Genomic DNA, 24545 nt, shown 5'->3' with positions numbered 1-24545 from the left:
GGTAACCTAAGGCTTGTCCCGCATCTTCCCATCAATGTCAGCACCCATCAGATCGCTCATCTGATTCCCATATCTTAACATATCTATGCTAAAGTGGTAGGATTCTTAACCATTCCTACAAGATCATCTTTCGATGTTTCACCATTTATTCATAAAGGTATATCTGCTAGTTATCAATCGCAGGTTCAGGACCAATCCCGGTCATTACTCCACCCTAACCGTGGCTAACTAGCATTACTGTTAACTCGACATCCCATGTAGAACATCTAAGTCCTCATCCCTTCATCAATTGTGAGGTACAAATGATCACTCTTCTAGTGTACATATGAGCACACCCTAATCCTTGATGCACCACACTAATATTCCATGTTCTAAGCAAGGACAGTGTCCACTACACTGACCACTACAAGAATTTTAGCCTAATATAACACCTAAAAATCACAATTTTCAAAAAACGCTATGGTTAAATAGAAAAATCAGGCGCGCTCTTGGTACAGTAAAATTTTACAGCCCGCCACTAGCTTTTCCATCTCCCCCTCTAATATTCTATTAGCCCTAAAGTATCTCTCTCTCTCTCTCTTGTATCTTCTTCTTCACAAATCAACCCTAACTGTGTTCCACTCTCTGTCTCTTTTTCTCTCCCTCTAAAAATAGCCACACACACTCCAATCTCTTGCCTTCTCTCAATCTCTCATTCATCCCACTCACAGTGACTCTCTCTTTCGCTCTCTCTGGTTTGGAACCATCATTCACCGACCTCTCTCTCTCATTCTCTTTCAGATGTGGGTGTTAAGGATCAATGATGAAGGGTCCCAAGAAAGGGCTTTCGGACGATGATGAAAAGACGCAATAAGGGGCGAAGCAGATGCTCCCCAAAGTGCTTTGACCCTTTCTTCTCCCTAGCGCGAACCAAAGGCCTTTCCTCCATGGGCGATGGGCAACCGAGTCTGTCCATTATGTGAAGTAAGGTAACTTTAACCCATTTTTTTAATTTATGATTTATGAAGTATGATTTATATGTAAACTAAGGTAACTGAGCCTGTCAATTTTGATTTTTTTTTTTTGGTGTTGATTTATGGATTTGAAAGTTTAACGGGGCCATTCACAAGGGTATGCCCAACAAGTTCTACCATGGCCGAACTGGGCGTGTATGGAACATCACCAAGCACGCTATTGGCGTGGAGGTTAACAAGCAGGTTGGGAACCGCATCATTAAGAAGAGGATTCATGTTCGTGTGGAGCATGTCCAGCCCTCTAGATGCACTGAGGAGTTCAGAAATAGAAAGTTAAGGAACGATAAGCTCAAGGCCGAGGCCAAGTTGAAGGATGAGGCCATCAGCACCAAGAGGCAGCCAGAGGGTCCCAAGCCAGGTTTCATGGTCGAAGGAGCTCAGTTGGAAACTGTCACCCCCATTCCTTATGATGTTGTCAACGATCTTAAGGGTGGTTATTAGATCTTTTTATGTATTATTTTTTCTTCTCAATGTTCTGTTCTGTTCTGTTCTTGTCTAGTTTTGATTTTGTTTTCAAGACTACCAATGGAAACGTTTCCTTAATTAGATCAAGTACTCGAAGTCGTTGTTAGTTTTCATATTTTGAATACTATTCTAAGTACAATTTTGTTTTAAAAAATTTCTATGCTATTTTTGTTGTGTACAGAAATATTCCAAGAGTCCAAGATTTTCGGTTTATGAAAGACAAAAAGCAAGAGGCATTCTCATCTTTCATGTACTACAAATCTTATCTTTCACGCAAGGCACATAACTTCACGACACCAGGTCTTCAAGGCAGCTCACCTCACTAGTCATGGCATCAATTCGGAAGGACACCTCAAAGCTTCACAAAAGCTAGATGGCAGCAAGCAGTAGGCACAACACCTCAGTATCTCACGGCATCAGGTCTTCATTTATTAAGATTTTTTTTTAATAAATTTCTGAAGTCAACTCTATATTCGCTCAGGTATATACATGTAATACTGTTTCTGAGATATACTTTTATGAGTTACATCTGTCTATAGAGTTGAGCGAATATAGATATACTGTAATACTGAGCTTAAACCTCCTCCCTAAGCTTCATTGTCTATAGATATACTGTAATACTGGACTCTTGATCAGAATTAGACAAAAAGAAAACTATTAGTGATCTTAATGAAAGGCATGGTAAGTTTTTTTTTTTTTTAAGGAATCCTTTTCTTATTTTTAATCACATCTAGATAATTTTTATCTCAGTTTCTGTGTAAGAAAAACACTGAGAGACTGATGAGATTTGATTGAAACTATCAAGTAGATGAAAATTAATTTTCTACTTATTAACTATCATCTAGCTCAAAGATGTTAGCTTTGCATAGCATCAGAATGATTTGTTGCCACCGTAGTTGATTTTAAGACTAGTTTGGTTGTTTCCCAACTATTTTATGAGTTTCATTTGACTAAGATTTTTACTTTGGAATTCATATTGCATATTTGTAGTATGTGCTAATGATTTTTGTTTTTGTGTGTTTCTGAGTGAAGCAAGAAAACTGTTTAATGAAAGTTCTAAGTTAGATGTTATATTTTAGAGTTCTATAATTATGGGTTTTCTAAACATGGAGAAGTTGATAAAGCTATTAGGTTGTTTGATTGGATGCCATCAAGAAATCCCATTTCTTAAATTACTTGATTGGTGGGTATTTTAGCTAGGATGCCATCAAGAAATCCACCACCTATTTGGTAAAGGATCTAAATTGTATTTTGGATTAGTTTTCTCTGTGATAATACAAACTTTTTAAATTTGCTTGAAATTAGTAGTAGTAGTAGTAGTAGTAAACTACTATAATTTTTCTTGCTAGCTAGTTACATCATAGAAAAGCAAATCCCAAATCATGTAAAACATATTAAAATTTGGGTCTAGTTTGATTTTTTGTTTCTTTATACATTTCAAGGCCACGAGATTATTTTATTGCAAGAAGTTCTATAAAATCAAAAAATTAAATACATTTCTTTCTAGTTTTGTGTTCCCTTCCCCACCTGCAACTTTCTCATTTTGACAAATTGGTTTTTTCTACTTTGTTTGGTGAGTTGTATCTCTGTTTGAAGTGAGGGGCTACTTTGATCTTAGCATGAAATTTGAATATGATATTGATTTTTGATGGTCTATGTTTTGTGTTGGTGGTGCTACTGTTTTGTGTTCTCATTAACAGTTGGAAAACATTTTTTTTATTAATCCAGACTTATTTTTTTTGTCTCTGTTACAGGTTATTACTCTTGAGGATGTAATAAAGGGAATGAAGGTATAAAATTGCTTGAACTCTTATTTATTATGGCAACTTTCCTTAACCAAATTGCTATGGTCTATTATTGTTGCAGATCATGAGGGTGACTTTGATATATTTGTCACATCTTGATCACGAGGACACGAAAAAGCTGGTATGGGTTTATGGAAAATAAAGTAGTAAATGTATTGAAATATTTTTCATGTTTTCTATTTGTACCAAAGTTAGTACAAGCTTGTGTTAGCTATAGTTTTTATTTATATTTATGTCTAATAATATTTCTGTTATGATGCGACCTATTTTGAGTGGAAATTTCTTTCAAGTCATGTGGCTGTAGCTTGGGGGCTGCTGATAGTGAATAGTTTGAGGAAAAATATGAGTGGGGAATTTCTTTTATTGGCCATTCAATTGAAATTATTTTCTGTATGTATAATTATAATGGAACACCTTGTTTCTATCTTGTCAGACACTTGCAGAGAAAATGTGTCATTTGATTGTGTTATATATTATTTTCATTATAAATTCTATCGTATGCTGTCTATTCTTCTTGTATGATGCAGATGCTAAAGAAGCTAAGCAAACAATAAAGTGGCGAGGATTGGAATTGGAACAACTTAAACACATTATGTTGGGCAATAGGGTCTATATCTGGTTCGATGATGGAAGAACAGGTACATTTTTAACTTTCCCTATAAATGTTATTTCTACTCATTTTCTATTTGTGATAATAGTTTACTTGGCATTTCTGTTTTGACTACAAAAAAATGTTTATTCTGATCTAAGATAGTCACATGTTCAGTGTAAGCTTGTACTTTATTTCCTTGTAAATGTTATTTACACCACATATCGTTATGAGTTTGTGAGGGCACATGTCCATGCATCTGTCATGTGGTGTTAGGGATCTTGATGTAGAACCCAGAGATCACTTTTACATGCCCCTCTCATTTGGGAAAATATGAGAGTTTATTTATTTATTTATTTAAATGTTATACAACCAGTACTTTTTTGAAATCTTGTACATAATCCTCCTCTCTTTCTGCAGGTATGTTGTTGGACAGTACCCAAGGTTTCTAAGAGCTCACTGGAAGTTCCTAAAAACTGTTGTGAACAAATTGTTTGAGTTCATGCATGAGACACATCCTGGTGTTCAGGTATTTGTTCTGTTGTGGTTTTCTTGGTTAGGTTTAAGGCTTAAAATTTACTGAGAAATTTTTTCTTTTAAATTGAATGGTTTTTCTACATAAGTGTTGCTAAAGCTTTGTGTTCATGTGTTTCAGGATATGGCCTGTGACACATTCTTGAAGATTTTTCAGAAGTGCAAACGGAAATTTGTAATTGTTCAGGTAACAATTACTTTGAGAAACTCACATTTTTTATTTGAATTCCGGCTGTTCATAGTTGTCAATATTTTTCCCTGGGTTCAGTTATATTTGCAACTAAGTAAAGGGTGATATTAACTGGCTTTCACAATTAAGGGAAACTGGAGTGGATTATTTTGTTAACTCCTATTTATTCAGTACTTTGCTTCTTTTTATTTGCAGGTTGGAGAAAATGAACCATTTATAAGTGAACTTTTAACAGGCCTTCCAACCACTGTTACAGATCATGAGCCTCATCAGATTCATTCATTCTATGAATCGGTAGGACTTTTTAGTTGGACCTATTTACTTTGTTATACATAAAATGGTCATACACATTTAAAGCAGGTGGTTTGTTTCAGGTTGGTCATATGATTCATGCAGAATCTGATCCTCAGAAGAGGGATGAGTTTCTACAGAGATTGATGGAGCTGCCTAATCAGGTCATTTAAATTTTATTTACTTCTCTTGTTCATCTCCATTTATGTTTTTGTTAGATACAAAATAGATCACATATGCTATATACTGAATTCCTTGTGTTATTACTTTGTAATGCAGAAATGGGCTGAAATTATAGGACAGGCACGCTTAAGCGTTGATTTCCTTAAGGATCAAGATGTGATAAGGACGGTGTTGAATATTGTGTGTATAGATTCTTGGCTCCTACTTCACTTCTGTGATGTATGTGGAGCATTGGTGTGAGGAGAATTTCAGGAGCTTAACACTGGGCAGCCCAGATTTTTCTGACATTGAAATGGTTAGTCGCTAAAAAAATACTATGTCATATACCTTTTTTTTTATTGAGTTTCAGATGATCTCCAGAATATATTGTTTACAAATTGGTGCAACATAATTTTTTTTTTTTAAACAAATCTACATGTATTATTACTTAAGAAAAATACAAGTAAAGAAGGAAAACTCCATCAAAACAGAAATAAAAGACAAGGAATCTGGCTTTTATTTTATGTGTGTATTTTATGTTTGTGTATTTATGTATATATGTTTAACTTTACCTATTCTCTGGTTTGATACCATTTCTCTAATCTGTATTATTTGGTCTTTTTGCTTCAGTTACCTCAACATATTGAGATACAATAATAGGGTACTCTTCCTTGTTGTTACATGTTTCTTAATTACAGTTAGTGAGGAAAACCATTCACATAATATATGATGAGCAGTTGCTTCAACTAAATTGGGGAAGATATTGAACTCCTATGCCATATTGGCCATGAAAATGTAAGGACTGTTAAGAATTAGAATAGCTCCTTAAGCTCTTAGCCATTTGAACTCCTTAAGCGATTTAGCCATTTGAACTCCTTAAGCGATTTTCACCTTCTTTACTAATTTTGACCTCATTACTGACTAGTTCAGAAGAGAATTTGGGTTTAGTTTTACACTAATGAACATGACTATTTGATATATGTTTCATATCTTGCAAAGCTGCTTTGTTAAGGTTTATACTGTGCATATTTTTGTTTAATCTAACATTACTTACTTAAGTAGTGTTGGGTTTCATTGCTTTTTGCTTTTCATATATGTTTCATTGCAGAGTTAAATTGTTTGACAATAAGAAGATATTAACAGTTGTAGGCTTTAAAAAATTTCAGAGCAACATCATGAGGAGGTTTGCCTTGGAAACTTGAGGAGATTTCAATTTAGAGAGCTTCAGATGGCAACAAACGACTTTAGCAGCAAGTACTTGGTTGGATGATGAATTGAAGGATGGAGCAAGTTTCATGCATGATTTACTTTTGTGTATCTTGTAATGTTTGTAATGTTTCTGTTTTTCATTTTTAAAGTAAAAAATGTTCAAGATTATAAAACTTTATTATGCTATGCTTTCAAATTTAAGTTAGAACTAAGATCTCATGAAGTAGACATATTCATGGTTTGAATTAGTTATTGTTTAATGTAATACTTGTGGTTTATCAATCTATTGAGAATTATATTTTATGATTAATTTTGATTTTTTTTTATCAAAATACAATAATGAAAATCTTTTAATTAAAAAAACCTTATAAGTATACTTATCAAAATAAAATTTAAAATATATTATCTACACAAAAGTAACAAAATTTTATTACTAGACTTTTAATATGTTATGATTTAGAAATATATTATAAGCATAACAAATTGTTATGATTTATATAATATAACAAACTAAAAATGCTATCAAAATAATCAAATGTAACAGTGGAAAAGTGTTATGCATAAAGTATAAGATTAAACTCCAAATTTATAATCAAATACTCTAACTAAATGTTATTATTTGAATATTATAGCAACTAAAAATGTGTTATTGAATAGTTTATGATAACATCGAACATAACATTCGAATACTGTTATAGAAAAGACAAGACTTTTAATAACAGGGGCTATGTTAGCATTTTCAGAAGCGTTATCAATACTCCCGGTTAGCAGTTTTTAAGTGTTATGAATACTATTTTTTCTTGTAGTGGACCTCCTGTACCAGTCCATCCTGTGCATATCCCAATACCATGTCGTGTGAATCAACTGTTATTTCAATCTCTGAGAATACGGCACACAACTATCCATTCAGACAAACTTTAGATTTCTATATTACTTTAATCAAAGGTATTACAATCCCTAAAGATGCTTCAGGTAAAATTCGAGGTGTCTCACCAGTCTCACAGTGTTTCCAACTCCCTAAGGCGTTCCTTTAACAATTTCCTTGTGGTCTCTATCTTAACTGAATCAAATGCAATCCCGTCACTTCCAATAATGTGACCTTGAATATCATCAGGAGAAATCAAAATTTATCCTTTTGGGAGCCTTACCTGTAATCCCCGCTTCCTTAGCTACACCTACAGTAGTATCAATACAGGTATTACGCATATTCTATTCTTAACTGGAAGCAGTCCAAAACATTCTTGATCGAGCTAGATATGACTTGTCCAAATAAATCCTTCATTCTTGGCAATGAATATCTCCTCTTAACAATTACCTTATTTGGCTTTCCATATACTGTTGGAAATGTGACCTGAAAGCATATGTAGTAGACATTATTTTATGAAATAAATAAATAAATTGAATTTGTTATGCATATATTTTATGGACTATATTATTCTATGATAATATTATGTAAATATCAGGAAAATTCCTAAGTTCATATATGTGATCTCAAACACGTATTGGTACGAGAGGATTGTGTTTGAGATAAATGAACTTGAATAGTTCGCAGTAAAATAAAGTTATGGAATCTTTAGATTAATTACTGCAAGTACGGTCCACTAGTATTATGAATACATGTGATCTAGATCTGGATCACTAGTGTGGTAGGACACTTTAGTGGAGGTGCTTTATATATTAGAGAATATATAGAACTGGACCAGATATGTTTATTAATACTTAGTTAAATACCGTTTCGAAGTATTAATCAAATATATCAACTGATGATCATATACAAATAGATCTTAATCCTGAAGTTACTATGAACTCCTGTTTATGTTATATGAGTTCTTTGATTCACTTGTTAGGGTCTGTCAGAATGATCAGGCTAGAAACTTTTGTTTTGGGAACTCATTAATATAGATGGCTGGGGACATAGTATACATATATGGAATCTATGCCTTCTCGCAAGAGATTGAATAATGGTTCTCTTAAGGGTTGACTTTTGGGACTGAAAGGTTATTGAGCTCAAATTCATAATTTAGTTATCAATTAACCTTCACTAGTAGAGTCAATGGTACATAAGGAAACAAGAGATAATTAAAAGGGTAAAACGATAATTTTGTTCCCGATTAATTATGAACCATTATTAGAGGGTCAAGTTGTATGCAATGATTATATCAATGGACGCTTTATGATTATAAAGTACTCAGTAAATGAAATGTCTATAATTACAAGAGTGCAGTCTCATATTTATAGTGGAATAATCATGAGATTAATAAATTAAGATTATTTAATTAAAGAGTTTAATTAATAATCACAAATTTATTGGAGCTTGGAATTATAGGTCCATAGGTCCCCATAGCGGCTCTATCAACACTGTTCAAGGTAAGAGTTGATATGAAGGGAAAATAGTTTAAAGACATAATTAAGAATAAATTTGTTCTTCAGGCCAAATATGCAATTATATGATAATAGTGATTAATTAATTAATTACAAATTAGTTGTAGTTAACAAAATTAATTAATATTTAATTATTGTATAATTTTTTAAATTATATTAAATAATTAAATTAATTTCGAAATTTTATTAAATAATTAATTAATTATAATTTTCAAAATTATAATAAATTAAATATTTATTTTCGAAAAATTTGGATTTAATTAATTGGTAGAATTAATTAAATATCTTTATTTGAGTGGGGGATATAATCTGATAAGTTCAAATTGGATTTGAATTTAAAAGATTAATATTTATTCAAATAATTAATTATATTTGATAATGAATTAAAAAGATAATTAATTTAAATTAGTTATCAGGTTGTTAGATCTTATCTGACAAAGTAATTTGAATAAATAATTAAATAAAATTTAAAAAACCAATATCCCTAGAAATTAAGAAGCTACACGTTCACACACAGTCCATGGACTGTGTGTGGCGTGTAGGGCCATCATTTTCAGGGATGAGATTTTCAATTTTATTTATTTGATTAATTAATTAATGGATAATTCAAAAAATTGGTTTTTAGATTTTTTTATTAATAGAATAATTAATTAATTAAAAAGTAAATTGTAAAATGGTTACAGATTTATTTTTTAAAATTTGAATATTTTCTTTTAAGTATGACTAATGAGAAAATCATTCAGATAAGTGAGTGAGACAACTCTGAACATTCGCTCTGTGAAAAATAGAACGATAGTTTTCTCTCCCAGAAAATAAAGAACCAATTCTCAGGCCTATTCTCTTGATCTCATGAGTTGAGTACATCAAGTAGAATCACAAATAAACTATCCTTCATTCTCTAAGTGCCCACACATTTCTTGAGGTGTAGAGAACGCTTTGGAAGATCTTGGTGTGAGTACGTGGGAGCGACTTGGATAGGAAGATCGTTCTAAATACGAAAAGATAGCAAGGATACTTGATAGGCTTCAAGAGGTATGAATTCTATCCTTATCTTGTTTATGATTAATGTATGTATATTAATGGATTCGCATATTTAAAGGTAGTTTAAATATGTTACAAAATTTTTGCTGTACACTGGGCTAACCACACCACCATTCCGCTGCGTATTAGGAAACTCGTTCCTAACATATACAGTATGTACTCTAGCAAACTTGGCATTCTTCTTAATCCATGGTGTTGACATGTCCTATTGTAAGATGCTCTATCTGATCACCGTTAAATCAAGTAACTCCTTTGACTGAACCTTTAATTCTAGCTGCTCAACTAGCGTCATTATTCATGATGTCTCTGATACTGCTTCTATTCTTGCCTTATTCCCGTAGCACACACAATTTCCTAGTCGCAATAGCAATCCTAACAAATCCTGTAAACCCATATGAAATCCCATTTACCAATCCAGTTTCCCTTTGGTCTAACTGAGATAACCCTAGTGGTACCTACCACAATGGCTAGGCATCCTGTGATCGCAGCTGAGTCCTCTCATTTTAAACCCAGAAGCCACCATTCTCTCTTACAGTCTACGGTTTTCCCTTATTGGCAAACTAATCCATACTTGGGATCATGCTGAGAACATCATATAAAACTCCCAACTAATTCTTACTGCTAATTTTCTACCCGTAACACTCTATCTCATTCCACGAAAATTACCAACTTTCCTAGCAAACGCAAAATCTCAAGCCCCATAGCGTAATATTCATAAGGTAGGTATCACATATCTATATTTCTACTAAGAGGTACGTAGCACCAAACTCAGTCAGTACAATATAAAGTAACAAGAACTAGAAGGCCAACATGTCATTTCCAAGGGACCAGCCTCGGGATCTGGCTGCCTCCAGGCAGACTCTCGGGTTGAGGTCGAGCTATCTATACTCCTTGACTCTTCTGTCTTCGATTCCGGGCAATGCATCTTGATGTGCCCAACTATTTCACATAGAAAACATGCCTTCTCTTGACATTTTCCTAGATGTCATCTCCTGCACCTGACGCACACTAGATAACTTCTCCAAACCTCACTGCCACCCTGGAAGCTACCCTGAATACTATGACCCCACCTGTCAGGACGACAAGTGGTAGAATTATCAGGGGTCTTTCTTTTCTAATTACTGGGGCCTCTGCTCCTACCTGCTCCCGCAAATGGGGGTACCATTGCTTGAGTTTCCTGCCCCACGACACCCTCACTCCATATCTCACCTCATGTGTCCTCTATAGCAAGGGTCCTCCTTACTGGCTGAGCGTAGGTAGAAATCTCATGGACTGGAGCAATCCTAACTCTACGGGCCACCCCATGGTTCAGCCCACAAAATGAATCGTTCCTTCCGGGCTACATACGTGGGTACCAAATCAAAAGCGAACTTGGTTAACCCATCAAATTCATTGACATACTCTGTCACTGTCTTACTGCCTTGAACTAAATTCATAAACTAATTGGTCATCGTAATTCAAACTGCGTCACAGTAGTACCTCTCATTAAAAAATTGTCTGAATTCCTCCCAACCCATCATAACAACATTCCGGGTCTGGGATACCACTTCCCACCATGTTCGGGCATCCTCTTGCAGCATGTACATTGCATAAGCCACTCTATCATTGCCTTTCGCTCCTACATAGTCGAGAATGGAGCTAACCATGTCCACTATTAAGCTCTGAACAGATCTAAGCCCGCTACGAAACTAGAGGATAATGCCTCTGGAATCTTTCATACAACAATTCCCACCTGTTTCCACCCTTAGGTTGAACCAAAACTGAAGCCATTGTCATTGAAACACATAGAGCGGCGTTCCCTGATGGAACCCGCTGTCTCAACCACTTAATAACTTCCTCTTGCTTTTGTAGTCTAGTCTGCATGTCAGCGAACATCTGCTGCCAATCCCAAGGGGCAGATGGAGGATTATAGCCTAGACTACTATTCGCAACCCCAGCATTAACAATGCCTGCTCCACTCAACTGCCTCGGATGCATAACTTCTAAATATATTTGCAGTCAATGACTCAATCCATCAGATTTGGTGATCCCATTCGAAACCATGCCCCGAGCAGAGCCAAACAACATAATAGCCACATATAATAGGCATATCAAGACACAATTGTATAATTCTCATGCTCCCTATATTAACAAATAAATAAGGCAACTCAGATAAGCAACTAGACAAATATTTCACTTAATACGAACAGACTTTGATTCGAGCTTGTCCCTGACAACGAGCGTACATGTTCGGTCAATCTCCAGGAACCATAAACCTTGGGACGCTCTGATACCAAGTTGTAACGCACTACTACCCTAGAGTCGTTACCATGTGATTTTTAAAATGTGCCATTACCTCGCTAATCGAGGTATTAGATCAAAAAGTGTGTTTAGTTAAAAGGAAGACTCATTTAAATAAGATTTTGGAATAAAAGGGTTGGACATTCATTTAAATCATGAAAGTGTTAAATTGGGATCCCAAAATATTGTTTAGAAACATATTTATAATTCAAAAGTTACTTTACAGTCGACCTAAGCAAAAAAATCAAACATTTATAACACACTCCTCGAAATACCCCAGCCAGGTAGGCCAAACATGTACGCACTACTCCATGCCCTCCAACTCATGGTTGATCAACCTTTTCCTTGCCCTTACTTGCACCACAGAGCACCCGTGAGCCGAGGCCCAGCAATAGAACTTCACAGCACAACATACAATAATTTATTTCAAAAAATACATACTTAATCAAAGACAACAAGCAATTTACAAGTTTCTATTGGACTACACAACATCACAACAGCATAACAGCACAATAGCACAACAACATAACAGGAAAATAGTACAACAGCACAACAGCGTCCTCCACCAATTAGGGTGCATTATCAGGCACCAAATCTGCGGTCTTATCGAGCAGGTGTGTACAACACCCTTAGAGGGTCTCGCCCTGGGGCCTGCATTCAGCTTGCTTAACGCCAATCCCGGCATTTTCCGCTCTTAGCCCTTGCCGTTCCCGACCTCTGCCACTATTCGGCCTTTGCCGCTCTTGGCCTTTGCCGATCGGTCACAATCACATGTATGACATAATAGCTATAAACAATACACATAACACTAAACATAACATATCTCTACGGGCACAGACAGTTTTCTTATCTTGTGCCCCGAGCTGACAACCCAAAGCTATCTCGAGCACGATCCCTAAACCTGAACCTGAGCAATAAAACCTAGTCACAATGTAATGATAAATAGACATCCATCAAGCCGTAACCACCTAAGAACTTCGGATTAAAATACTAGCCTTCGGGACCTCGAATTCTACTAAACTGAGTAGTAGAATCCTTCCTGAGCCTTAAGATTTGGGTTCTCGAGCTTAAAACCCCATTTCGTTCATTTTCCCTAATTTAAGTTGTAGCTCGCTACAAGTCAGGGAGCCTTGGGCTCCACATCGCTCCTCAGCCTGCGTGGCGGCGCCTGGGCGAAATCAAAGGATCCAAATCCTTTTTGTTCACATGGGCCGCTGCACCTGAAGAACAGGGTCGCGGCTCGAGCCCAAAACCCAGAAATTCTCATGCATTTTTACAAACCAATCTCTCCAAAATCCACACAAATTAGAGCCTAGACCCAGAATTCAATCTACAATTCATACCAAACTCATCAAAATTCAGAAATCATACCCTAAAGTTCAATCCTATAAAACCTCTAAACCACCACAGAAAACTCAGTAAAAATCAGCAAAAATCCTCACCTTAATTACGTGATTCTGGTCTGAACTAAACCCAATTACTTCTAGCTTCAATCCCTTTTGAATTCTAAGCCTTCTCCCTTTGAATTCAGCAAAAATTCCTCCTTAGCCTTGAGAGAGAGAGAACCGTGAGGGGGAGAGAGAGCTGAGGTTGAGAGTGATAAGGTTGAGGGTTTTTGTGATATGTTCTAGGGTCTTTGGCCAAAATAAGTCTATCCCTAGCTATAGAATACCCAAAATGCCCCTAACCTATCCATAACCATTCTAACACTACCAAGGGCAAAGTCGTCTTTTGCCACATTTCTGCTAATTCCTCAAGTGTTCCATTAATTTCTCATTTAATCCTTGTCATACTTAAACAATATCTAAATCATTACCCATTACCCGGTAAATTCTGAACATGTACTATGTTCCAAAAATACCCCTACGCTCCCCCGAGCTGGGTATTCGACCTTGTTGTGACTATTTCGCTATTCCGCACCTTAGGACCATCTCAAATCACACATCACAAATAAATCTCCACAATCTTGTGGTATCAAGCACAACACACATATAATTCACATTTATGCCCTCAACATGCCAAAATACAAATATAACCCTATTAAACAAAATGGGTCCACATGCATATTTAATTCACCTAAACATGCATTTCTAGTCACATAATAATTTAATCCACATATTAACATAATTATATCAGTTATTGCCCTCCCAGAACGCTAATCAAGGCACTAAGCCTTATTAGCAAATTTGGAAAGTTGCATATTTGATTAGGACTCAGGCCCTTATGAATGAACAAGATTATGATTGTGTCTGTGATTTCTTGATTAAGTATGCTTGAATACTCTGTATGTGGATAATTGTTAAATGATGTATGCATGTGTTGCATTATGTGATTGAAAAGCATTGACTTATAAGTCAAGGGCGGCAGTAGCGCGTTGAGCGCTGGTCGAAAGCATTGACTTATAAGTCAAGGGTGGCAATAGTGTGCTAAGCATTGTTCGATATGGTTAGGCCTAATCAAGAGTGTGACACACGCTTAAACAACCCAATGGTCATTGGAAAAATTAAAGCGCCAGGTACGTTGGGCCAGCTCCAAGGCTGTTTATATAGAGGATAGGGCAATGGGCCCCGGGGTGACTCCATAGTCCCATATCCTAGGGCACTGCGCTCCGGCATGACTTATTAGTCATTTATTTTGGGCAACGGGCTTCGATATGATGATGCAATCACTTATCTAAATAGAATGCATGCAGGAGTAGGGTTATTAGTGCTAGGCATGCTTAATATGATTTTGTTATATGTCATTAACTGCTTATGAGCATGTTTAAGTTTTCTTCCTGAGCCTAGGCTCATGGGTGCTATGTGGTGCGGGTAAGGGGAAAGGAAAGCAGCACCAGCCATGAGTTGGAGAGCTTCGGTGGAAGTGTGTACATATGTGGCTGCTCGAGCATCACGCCTGGTGTTCTTAGAGGAACTAGGGTTGAACCCTATTTTGCCGCTTAGGCAGGCTTATGTTGTAATTTCCCTTTTAAAACTGTGACTTTATAAATGTTTATTTTGGGATCCCATGTACGAACTTAACCTTTTAATGCAATGGATATTCCTTTCATCCAAAAAATTTAACCCTAAGCCATTAGTCACGTTTAGTTACACGTTTATGGCCAAATGACTCGTTTAGAGAGTCTAGAACTATTTAAAATACATAGTGTAACGATCTTGGCTATCCAGGGCGTTACACTCAGTGTACTAGACCGTATATAGCTTTTGTGGTGAGTAAACTTAGTAGGTTTACAAGTAATCCAAGTGTGGATCACTGGAAGGCTATTGGAAGAGTCCTAGGTTATCTTAAGAAAACCAAATGACTAAGCCTTCACTACTCTAAATTTCCTTTAGTCTTAGAAGGGTATATGGATGCAACTTTTCCACCACTGGTTGGTATTTACACTTGGTGGGGCTGCAATTTCTTGGGGTTCCAATAAACAATCTTTATATCTCATTCTACTATGGAATTGGAGTTCATAGCTTTAGCTAGTATCAACAAAGAGGCTGAATGGTTAAGGGATCTTTTGATGGAGATACCCCTAATCAAAGAGAATGTATCATCTATATCAATACATTGTGATAGTCAAGCAACATTGGCTAGAGCATACAGCTGAGTGTATAATGGGAAGTCTAGACACATTAGTCTAAGACATGGATATGTAAGAGAATTGATTCAAAGAGTAGTCATCTCAATATCCTACGTGAGAACAAGTGAAAACTTGGTGGATCCTTTTACTAAACCACTAACGAGCGATTTAGTAGATACCTCATCTCGAGGGATGGGACTTAAACTCCCTAAAGAGATTCACGATTGATGGTAACCTATCTTAATATTAGTTACTTAACTAGTGTTAGATTCAATAGGTAATAAGAAGTCAATCAAGTGAATATTAGTTGTACTCAAAATAGTCTCATCTGAGATATCAGTACTTCTGAGTTACCTATTTGAGGGATAAAACCAAGAGGTTTTTTAATAGAACTCAGTCTTGAGAAGACGAGTATTTTATGGTAACAAAATATTGTAAGAGTTCTACCTATATTGACCTAGGGGTGGTGCCGTCTCTCATGAGAATTGAGAGTATTCTCAAGAACGTCCATGAATGGAAGGTGCACATGGCCATTAATGGTGTAAAGCGAGACAAAGAGGTCTCAAGTGAACATAGTAAGGGTTTGTGTGTTGTCACCGGTTTGTTATAATGAAAGGTTGGTTCAATAACTAGTGCAACTGAATTTTCAACAAACTCTATGATAATTACACTATAGTAAACTTCAAGTTAAAGAACACTTTACTTTATGCACCAACGCAATGGCTTCTATATGAGAGAGTTATTATTTAATTAAGTAGAGGAAATGTTATATTTTAAATATAATGTTGATTGATTAAATAAGTGTTACAATAGTGAACTATTTATTCTAGTGGGGGATTGTTATATTATGTATAATAAAATGTTTAGAATAAATAAATGTGAGAAAGTGTGTCACATATTGTAACATAATATATATTAGAGCTACATTTTTTGATAATATGAATATCCAAATGTGTAACATATTTGGGGTTACAAAATAGTTACAAATTTGTAACTCCCAAATATTACCCAATAAGTGTAGATTTGATGTTACACATTTTGATTTGAATTTGTCAAAGCCATAAATGATATGGTTGTTGGAGACATGATTTTAACCATCATAATGTGTTTGGAGGTTACAAAGTCATGTGGGAAGATTATAGAACTGTTTGGAAAAATTGCACAAAAGTGTGTGCTGAAAATGGGTTGTGGTCGCGGCCTATGGAACAGAGGCTCACAGCCGCGGCCAGTGAGGCTAACAACCAAAGCTATTTTTCCATTTCCATTTTGAATGGTTCCAAAAACTCATGTAACTCCCAAAACTACTTTTTTCCATAAACATCAATTTAAACATTGGTAACAGCCATGGGGGTTGGTGGAGTTCGAAATTCAAAGGGTGTCTCAAAACTCTATAAATAGGAGTCTATTGCTCACTTGTAAGACACAAATTTCTATCCACTAGAGCACTTGGCTAGAAATTCACCATAGAGGCTTGTTTATTCCTGAAAGTTATTTCACTTGTGAGAGCTCCCTTGGTGCTTAAGATAGGGGGAAATAAGCTTTGGGACAAAGGTTGTAAACCTTGTTCAAGTTGGTAATCCCCAAACTCTTCACTTTGGTTGTGTGAGTGAGAGTGTTTATTTTGTTCTTGTTCTTCTTTTTTTTCTATTGCTTTTATCTTCATCTCTTTTTGTCAATTTACATATTTAGTTGTATATTTATACTATAGAGTTGCACTTCCATTTTTATCTCTTGTTCTTCATCTTTTAGTTTATTTGTATCTATTATCTAGAGTTGTACTCTCTATTATTCTCTTTATCTACCTATTTCTATATTTACTTGTATTTTTTGTTATAGAGTTGTAATCTTATTTAATCAATCACTTTGTCTTTTGTATTATTTTTCTTAGAGTTGTAAAAGTCTTACATTTTTCCATTAAGGCAATTTACATATCTTTAACACATACAAGTCACTTAAACTTTATCTGCACTTTATTTTCCCAGCTCCGATATACATAGTTTAGTTAATGATTTTCTCATATTAACATTTTGAGGTCATATATAGGAAGGTAATTGTAGGAAAGGAGCTCTTAGTGTTAGGATTGGTTATATACTAGGCTTAAAGTTGTCTTAGGTGTAAAATCCTTAACAATTTCACAGAAAGGATGTGTGAATTTTGAGTTTGAGTTGTAGACATTTAAAAATTATATATTTTTTTGGTCTAAAGTGATACAATGAGGTACCTAAACATGCCCAAAAGGTTTGGGAGCATTTTGAAGTATTTAAGGTCACTTTTGGGAAGATTGACTAGCTACTCAGGCGACAAATCTCCTCTTTAGATGCAACATATCACGCACAGTAATTACACCGTATACAACAAGCAATATGTTGCTTGTTATTGCCTATTGTGGGGAAACATATCACCTAACATGTGACACATCACTTATCAAGTTCGTACAATGTCATTTTTAGCTCCAAATGATGTGTTTAAAAGCTCTAATCCTATTAGTTAGACTTAATGACTATAGTTACACTATGTAAAGGGTGTTTTAGAATTGTGAGGCTTTGATGGATACAACAATTGACATGTCGCCACCTATACACTGAGAAATTAACATACTCCCACTTGCATTTTAAAACAAATGAGACATGTCTCTTAAACTCATTCCCTTTATACGCTTCACAAATGTGCTCTCTGCAAATGTCTTTGTAAAAGGATCCGTCAGATTGTCTTCTGATGCTATCTTCATTACCTTTACATAACCCCTTGCCACATATTTCCAGATGATCCAGTACTTCCTTTCTATATGCTTACCCCTCTTGTGGCTTCGAGGTTCTTTTGAATTGGCTATTACCCCATTATTGTCACAATGCAAAATGAGGGGTTTATCCCTTTCTGGAATAACACCAAGATCGGTATAGAACTTTCTTAGCCAAACTACTTCCTTAAATGCCTCAGATGCAACTATGCACTCAGCCACCATGGTGGAATCTTCAATCGCAAATTTCTTAAAGCTTCCCCATGTTACTGTTGGGGTTTATGTCCTAAAATCATGTAAAAAGATATTTTATTGATTTAAATAAAATTACAATTTTATTATATTTGAATGTTATAACTATTGTTTGATTAACTTATATAAATATTAAGAAAATTTCATATTCATTCATGAGGATATGATCTTGTATTAGTACGAGAGAATTAAGATCATATACAATAAATAAAATAGTCAGTAACATATTAAAGTATGGAATCTTTAATGAATAGCTACTAATACGGTTTACTAAGCATACGGGATGCAAGTAGTCTAGATTCGGATTACTCTTGTAGATAGACATCTTGGTAAATGTGTTGTATATAATAATGATTATATATGACAGGACTGATATGAATTAACTATCTTTATAAACTTACCATTTTCCATAAAGATTTAATTCTTATCATAATGGATGATCATTTGTAGAACAGTCTAAATCCTTAATTATCATGAAGTCATGTTTGTGTTTATTATATCTTTTGATTCATTCGTTAAGGTCTCTTGGTATAATGAGACTAGTAACTTTTGTTTTGGAGATTTAATATCATGAATGGCTGGGAACATGATTTTACAATAATAGAATCCATGTTTTCCGAACGGATCGGATATTGGTTACCTAAGGGTTGATTCTGGAACTGGATAGTTATTGAGCTCAAATCTATAATTTAATTATAGATTAATTATTCACTAGTAAATTAATGGTATTTAAGGAACAAGAGGTAATTAGAAGGATAAAACAATAATTTTGACTAGCTCTAATTAACGAACCAATAAATGGAGAACATAACTACATTTATTTATTATATCAATGGACTACAAGAGAAAACTATGTAAATATAATTCTATAAATACTTAAAGTGCAATTCCATATTTTTAGTGGAGTAATCATGAAATTAATAAATAAGATTATTAAATTAAAGAGTTTAATTAATAATCCGGTTTATTAGAACTTCGTGTTATAGGTCCATGATCCCCAAGTCGCCTCTGTCCTACACTGTCAAGGGTAAGGATGTTACAAGAAAGATTTATAGAGAGTTTTTTAGGGCAAGGAAATAATTATGTGATAATTATGGACAATTGATTAATTATGAATGAATTAATTAATTAACTATATAGTTTTTATTTTGAAAAACTTTATGTTAAAATAAATATTAATCATGTTTGGAGTAATATTTGGGAGAATTTAATTATTATCTTATTATAAGATAATTTATTTAAAATTGATAGTTTTTAAGATAAAGTTAATTTTGAATTAACTGATATTTACTTTGGGATAAATATCTTGTCTTAAAATTAATTAAATAAACAAATGAGAAAATCAGGGGTAGATATATAGTGAGTGGCGCCACATGTAAATATTCCCATCCGTGGGATTTGAATTTTGAATTTCAAATTAATTTGTTTATTTAATTATTCCTTTTTAAATATGATTTAAATTAAATAATTAAAAAATATTGTGACTGGTCAGTTCTTATTTTAATTAAATTAGTTAATTATCTTTATACACCTAAAAATAAGCAATTTTTTTCTAAGTCAATTGTTTCTAGGTTATCAAACTCTCTCAAAAGAAAGAAACGATATAATTTTATATACATGAAATTCTGGAAGTTTCCACAACATCTCTCTTCTCAAAACTCTCTAAATCTCATGTGGTGAGTACATCTAGAGAGTCTAAAATCAACCTGTAAATCCTACGTGCCCACACACGTCCTTGTGTGTTAGAGGATCAGCTTAGAAGGTTGAGGTGTGAGCTTTCATAAGGATAGGAAGATCGGTGATTTTACTAAAATACTCAAGGACACTTGATAGGCTATGAGAGGTAATATCTATATATGTATGATCCTAGCTGGTATTGATGATTTTTTTAAAGCCCCTTCCCTACACATTCTGCTGTGTATTTTGATATTTTTCTTATTTAATACCAACATAAACTTAGTTAAAGCATTAAATTATATAGAGATGGTTGATCTAAGCAACAAATGTGTAACGTCCCAAAATTCCTAATAAGGCTGCTGCCTTGATTAGGGGGCCAGAAGGACAATATTGGACTATTATGTGAATTACATGGGTTATATTATAATATGACTGATTATGCATGTTTACATGTGTTAAATGTGCTTATAAGCTCGTTTCTGTTAAGAATGACATTTTCGTAATTTTAACCTACTGTGGGTATATCTGTAATTATATGTGTTATATGTTGAGCCCACATGGTTATGTGGGTATATTTCAGATATTCGGCAAGAGTCGGTCCTTTTGAGCAAGATAGCGGTTTAGTCACAACAGAGACTTATACCTGGCTCGGGGTGAGCCAAGGGGTATTTCGGTAATTTGGTGAGTTACTGGGACTCATTGGAGTATGAGTCGTATTTTGGGGAAAATAGTGATATTCCGGGTTTAGCGGAATTAATAGGCCATTTTAAGTGTATTATGAGATGGGAGGGTAAAATGACGGTTTTGTCGTTAGTGGGCTTTGAGATAGAAGTTAGGCCCTATGGGCATTTTGGTCTTTTGGACCCTTAAGTTATAAACAATTGAGTTTATTAACTCAGGAAGCAGAGCATCTCTCTCTCTTTCTCTCTAAATTTGTGATTCTAGAGCTTGGTAGTAAGCTTCCTAAGGGATTTGGAAGCTGTTAAGCTTAGGGAAACAGATTCATTGGAGGTAATTCAATTCAATGAGTTTGGTTTGGTTTTGTTTTATAAAGTTTTGAAGCTTACTGAATTTTTTATGCTCAATTGAGTTTTAGAGTTGTTTATTGTATTTATGAGCTGTTGGGACCATTTTTATGGTCAAAATAGGTGAAAACCATGTTTTGGGATAGTTTTTGGAAGATTGACGACTCTGAAAATCACTGGTTTTCTGAGTCCCTAGGGTTGCGTCGCGACCTTATTCTTGGGGCGTCACGACCCTTATGAACTCAGAGGGACAAGCAGGTGCCTCGAACCACCTTGGCGTCGCAGCGCATGCCCTGTGGTTTTGGGCTTGAGGCTCTCTGACTTGTTGCGCCGAGGCCCTTAGTTGGGGGCGTTGCGGCTCAAATTGGGGAAATGAGAAAAAATAGGTTTTGGGAGCTGGGAACCCAAACCTAAGGGCTCAAGCATGGTTCTACTACCCGGGTTATTAGAATGCAAGGTCCTAGAAGCTAGGACTTGATCCATAATAGTTATTCATTGTTATGGTTGTGACTAGGGTGAACTGTTAGGCTCGAGAGGAAAGGACCGTACTCGGGGTCGTCATACGCTATTCACTCAAGACCTGAGGTAAGAAAACTACACCTAATATGTGTTATATGTGATTAGGGCTTGGCCCAGTTGCTGAACATGGTTATGATTAGGGCTCGGGCCCCTGTGAATGAGCATGATTATGGTTGACTTATAAGTCAAGGACGGCAATAGCGTGCTGAGCGCAGGTCCTGGAAAATAAAGCGCAAGATGCGTTGGGCTAGCTCTAAGGCTGCTTAGATGGGAATAGGGATATGTGCCCTGGTGCGACTCTATAGTCGCTTATGTAGGCCGTGAAGGCAAGTTTAGTTTTGAGGGTGCAGTCCCCACTTTTCTGGCATGAACCATGAGCAGAATGCTTGTGTACGCATTTAGATCGGCCGGGCCGTTTGGCAAGACTGTCTTCTGGAGTCATGTAATTGATTACATGAACATCTTTATAAATGGTAGAACATGTCTACAAATTTAAATGTATTGTATAATTGTGAAGCATGTGTTTAATGCTTTTGAATATTTGGATATTGTTATGCCTTGTGAGGTTTTCTTGTTGGCCTTCGGCTCACAGGTGCTCTATGGTGCAAGCAAGGGCACGAAATAGTTGGACCAGCTCTAAGGTTGAGAACTTCAGAGATGGTGTGTACATATGCGGGCTGCTCAACTGCCACGGCCGAGATTACTTGCTGGAACTAGGGTTGAACCCGGATTTTGCCACCTAGGCCGGATTTTAATGTTTATGTTGTTCATGTGTCAGTTTATGAACCTTTTAATGAAATTGTTGTTGTTGATCAAAATTTTTAATACCTAATTCTTGGGTTAGTTTTAATTACACAGTTTCAGCCCAAATTACTCGTATAGTGAGTTAAGTACTATTTAAAATACACCGTGTAACGGTCATGATTAGTAGTGTGTTATAAAATGCTACTATTGTGATCCATTTAAGCAAGGTATATTCATCATTAAAATTAAAAATAAAAACTTTGACCTAATCTCGAAATGAAATTTACCACAAACACTTAGAATCCGAGACTATTAGGCGAACAAAAATTCTAAGATAGCTATAGATTAATGTCAAACCCTATTCAATGGCTACCTATACAATATAAAAATCATAATCATGCAAAATCACAAGCAATTTGATTTTATGAAAAATAGAAGAAGAAAATATTAAGAATTGAAGCCAAGAATTCATGTCCAACTTTTAATTTCCGCACCATAAATATCTTATGTCCACTTTATGTTGTAGCCATTTTCACTTAGTTGTTAAGTGTCAAATAAATACATACGTGGCAGCAAGTAATTGGTCCAAGTCAATAAGTTTTATTTATTATTTAAAAATAAATTTAAATCTTAAATAAATTAATAATCATTTAAAATCCAATAAAAAAAGTAAAACTAATTTTAAATATAGTGTTCATCTTCTTTAACATCACACCAAAACTCATATTTTTTTCATTTTCACCAACATAAAATTAAATTCAGATTTTCAGTACAAAGCACAAACAAAATTTCAAATCTCAATTTTAAATAAACATCATTAAATAAACTAAATTTCCATTCAAACTAAATTCAAAATCCAAAATTAATCTCCATCATCTAAAGCAAAATCCACAATACAAATAAAATCACAGCCCAACTTTACCAAGAACAAACCCATAGTAAACCCAATCTTAATATGAGATGTGAACAAAGCCAAACTTCAAAAGCCATAATATACCTAATCTCAATAGACTTAATGAACCACAAACCAAATTTTCATCTCAATATACTTAATGAACTGCAGACCATAAACCTATAACGTGCTTTGTCATCCATAAACTGAACTCTACCCTGTCACTCTTGAACCTATCGTCCAGCCTCAGATCCACCAATTGCCAAGCTCCTCGCTCACCTATGTCTACCACTTACCAAGATCAACACTCGTCCTGGAATGTCGTTCTGCCAAGTGTGGAACTTGTTGAGGTCTTCGCTCACCAACCTCAACTCTGCTAACCCCACACCGCACGTAGCTCCACCCTAGCCCCAGCCTTGCCGCCGACAACCCCTTAAAACCACTAAACCCTCACCACCACCAACCCCCTAACTACCATCTCCAATCTCATTTGTGTTCTAAGTTTACTTTTTGAATTTTAGGTTTTCTTTTGCTAAGTTTAAGTTTTTTTTAAAAGGAAGTTTAACTTTTAGATTTTAGTTTAATTTTAATCATGTTCTTGTTTTAAGTTATTTTAACAATTTTTTAAAAAATGGCTAAATTCATAATTTTAAATCGTATTTTCTAATTTTAATATTTAAATGAATTTTAAATAATATTTTTTATTGGATTTTAAAATATTTTTAAATAATAAATAAAAATTATTGACTTGAACTTAATCACTTGCTATTCTCAATATAATGAACATAAATAATTTTAGTCATATAAAATCATAAATTTAAGGTATAAACCATAAAATGAAAATAAAAGAGTTAGAACGCGTAAATTGTAACTTTAAACACCAAAGCTTCTATGTGATGTAAATTATTATCCAAATTCTTTATTCCAAATATGTAACACCCCAATTACCCTCATATGGCTTAGTACCTTGATTAGGGGGCCAGGAGGGCAATAATTGAATATTATGTGCATATTTGTTATTTTATGCATGATTATATGAATTATGTGAGTTATATTAAAATATGACTATATTGGCATGTTTAGGTGTAGTAAGCATGCATGGGGGCTAGTTACTTATTAGAATGGCATTTTTGTAATTTTGGCTCGTTGAGGACATATTTGAATATATAT

At 34.9% G+C, this 24545-nt stretch overlaps 1 protein-coding gene and 1 long non-coding RNA gene across 2 annotated transcripts; both read left to right on the top strand.

The window, feature by feature from the left end:
• The first annotated feature begins 1112 nt into the window (after positions 1 to 1112).
• LOC133779326 (large ribosomal subunit protein eL21x/eL21w-like) lies at positions 1113 to 3837 on the top strand. The gene is made up of 5 exons (XM_062219300.1): positions 1113 to 1446; positions 1940 to 1959; positions 3233 to 3268; positions 3345 to 3404; positions 3811 to 3837. Exons 1-5 carry the CDS (start codon positions 1113 to 1115, stop codon positions 3835 to 3837), a joined length of 477 nt encoding a protein of 158 aa, XP_062075284.1.
• A 1019-nt stretch (positions 3838 to 4856) lies between these two features.
• LOC133780512 (uncharacterized) lies at positions 4857 to 5254 on the top strand. Its single transcript, XR_009869378.1, has 3 exons — positions 4857 to 4890; positions 4971 to 5051; positions 5167 to 5254. It is a non-coding gene; the product is annotated as an uncharacterized LOC133780512 (long non-coding RNA).
• The last annotated feature ends 19291 nt before the right edge of the window (positions 5255 to 24545 follow it).

The sequence above is a fragment of the Humulus lupulus genome, chromosome 5, assembly GCF_963169125.1.
Source record: "Humulus lupulus chromosome 5, drHumLupu1.1, whole genome shotgun sequence".
NCBI lineage: Eukaryota > Viridiplantae > Streptophyta > Magnoliopsida > Rosales > Cannabaceae > Humulus > Humulus lupulus.
The sequence above is the reverse complement of the archived record's forward strand: the minus strand, read 5'-3'. Positions and strand labels throughout refer to the sequence as shown.

Coding starts and splice junctions, on each gene's coding strand:
- LOC133779326 (XM_062219300.1), top strand. CDS start 1,113: ATGCCCAACAAGTTCTACCATGGCCGAACTGGGCGTGTATGGAACATC. Junction 3,269..3,344: donor ATGTAATAAAGGGAATGAAG/GTATAAAATTGC, acceptor TTATTGTTGCAG/ATCATGAGGGTGACTTTGAT. Junction 3,405..3,810: donor ACGAGGACACGAAAAAGCTG/GTATGGGTTTAT, acceptor TGTATGATGCAG/ATGCTAAAGAAGCTAAGCAA.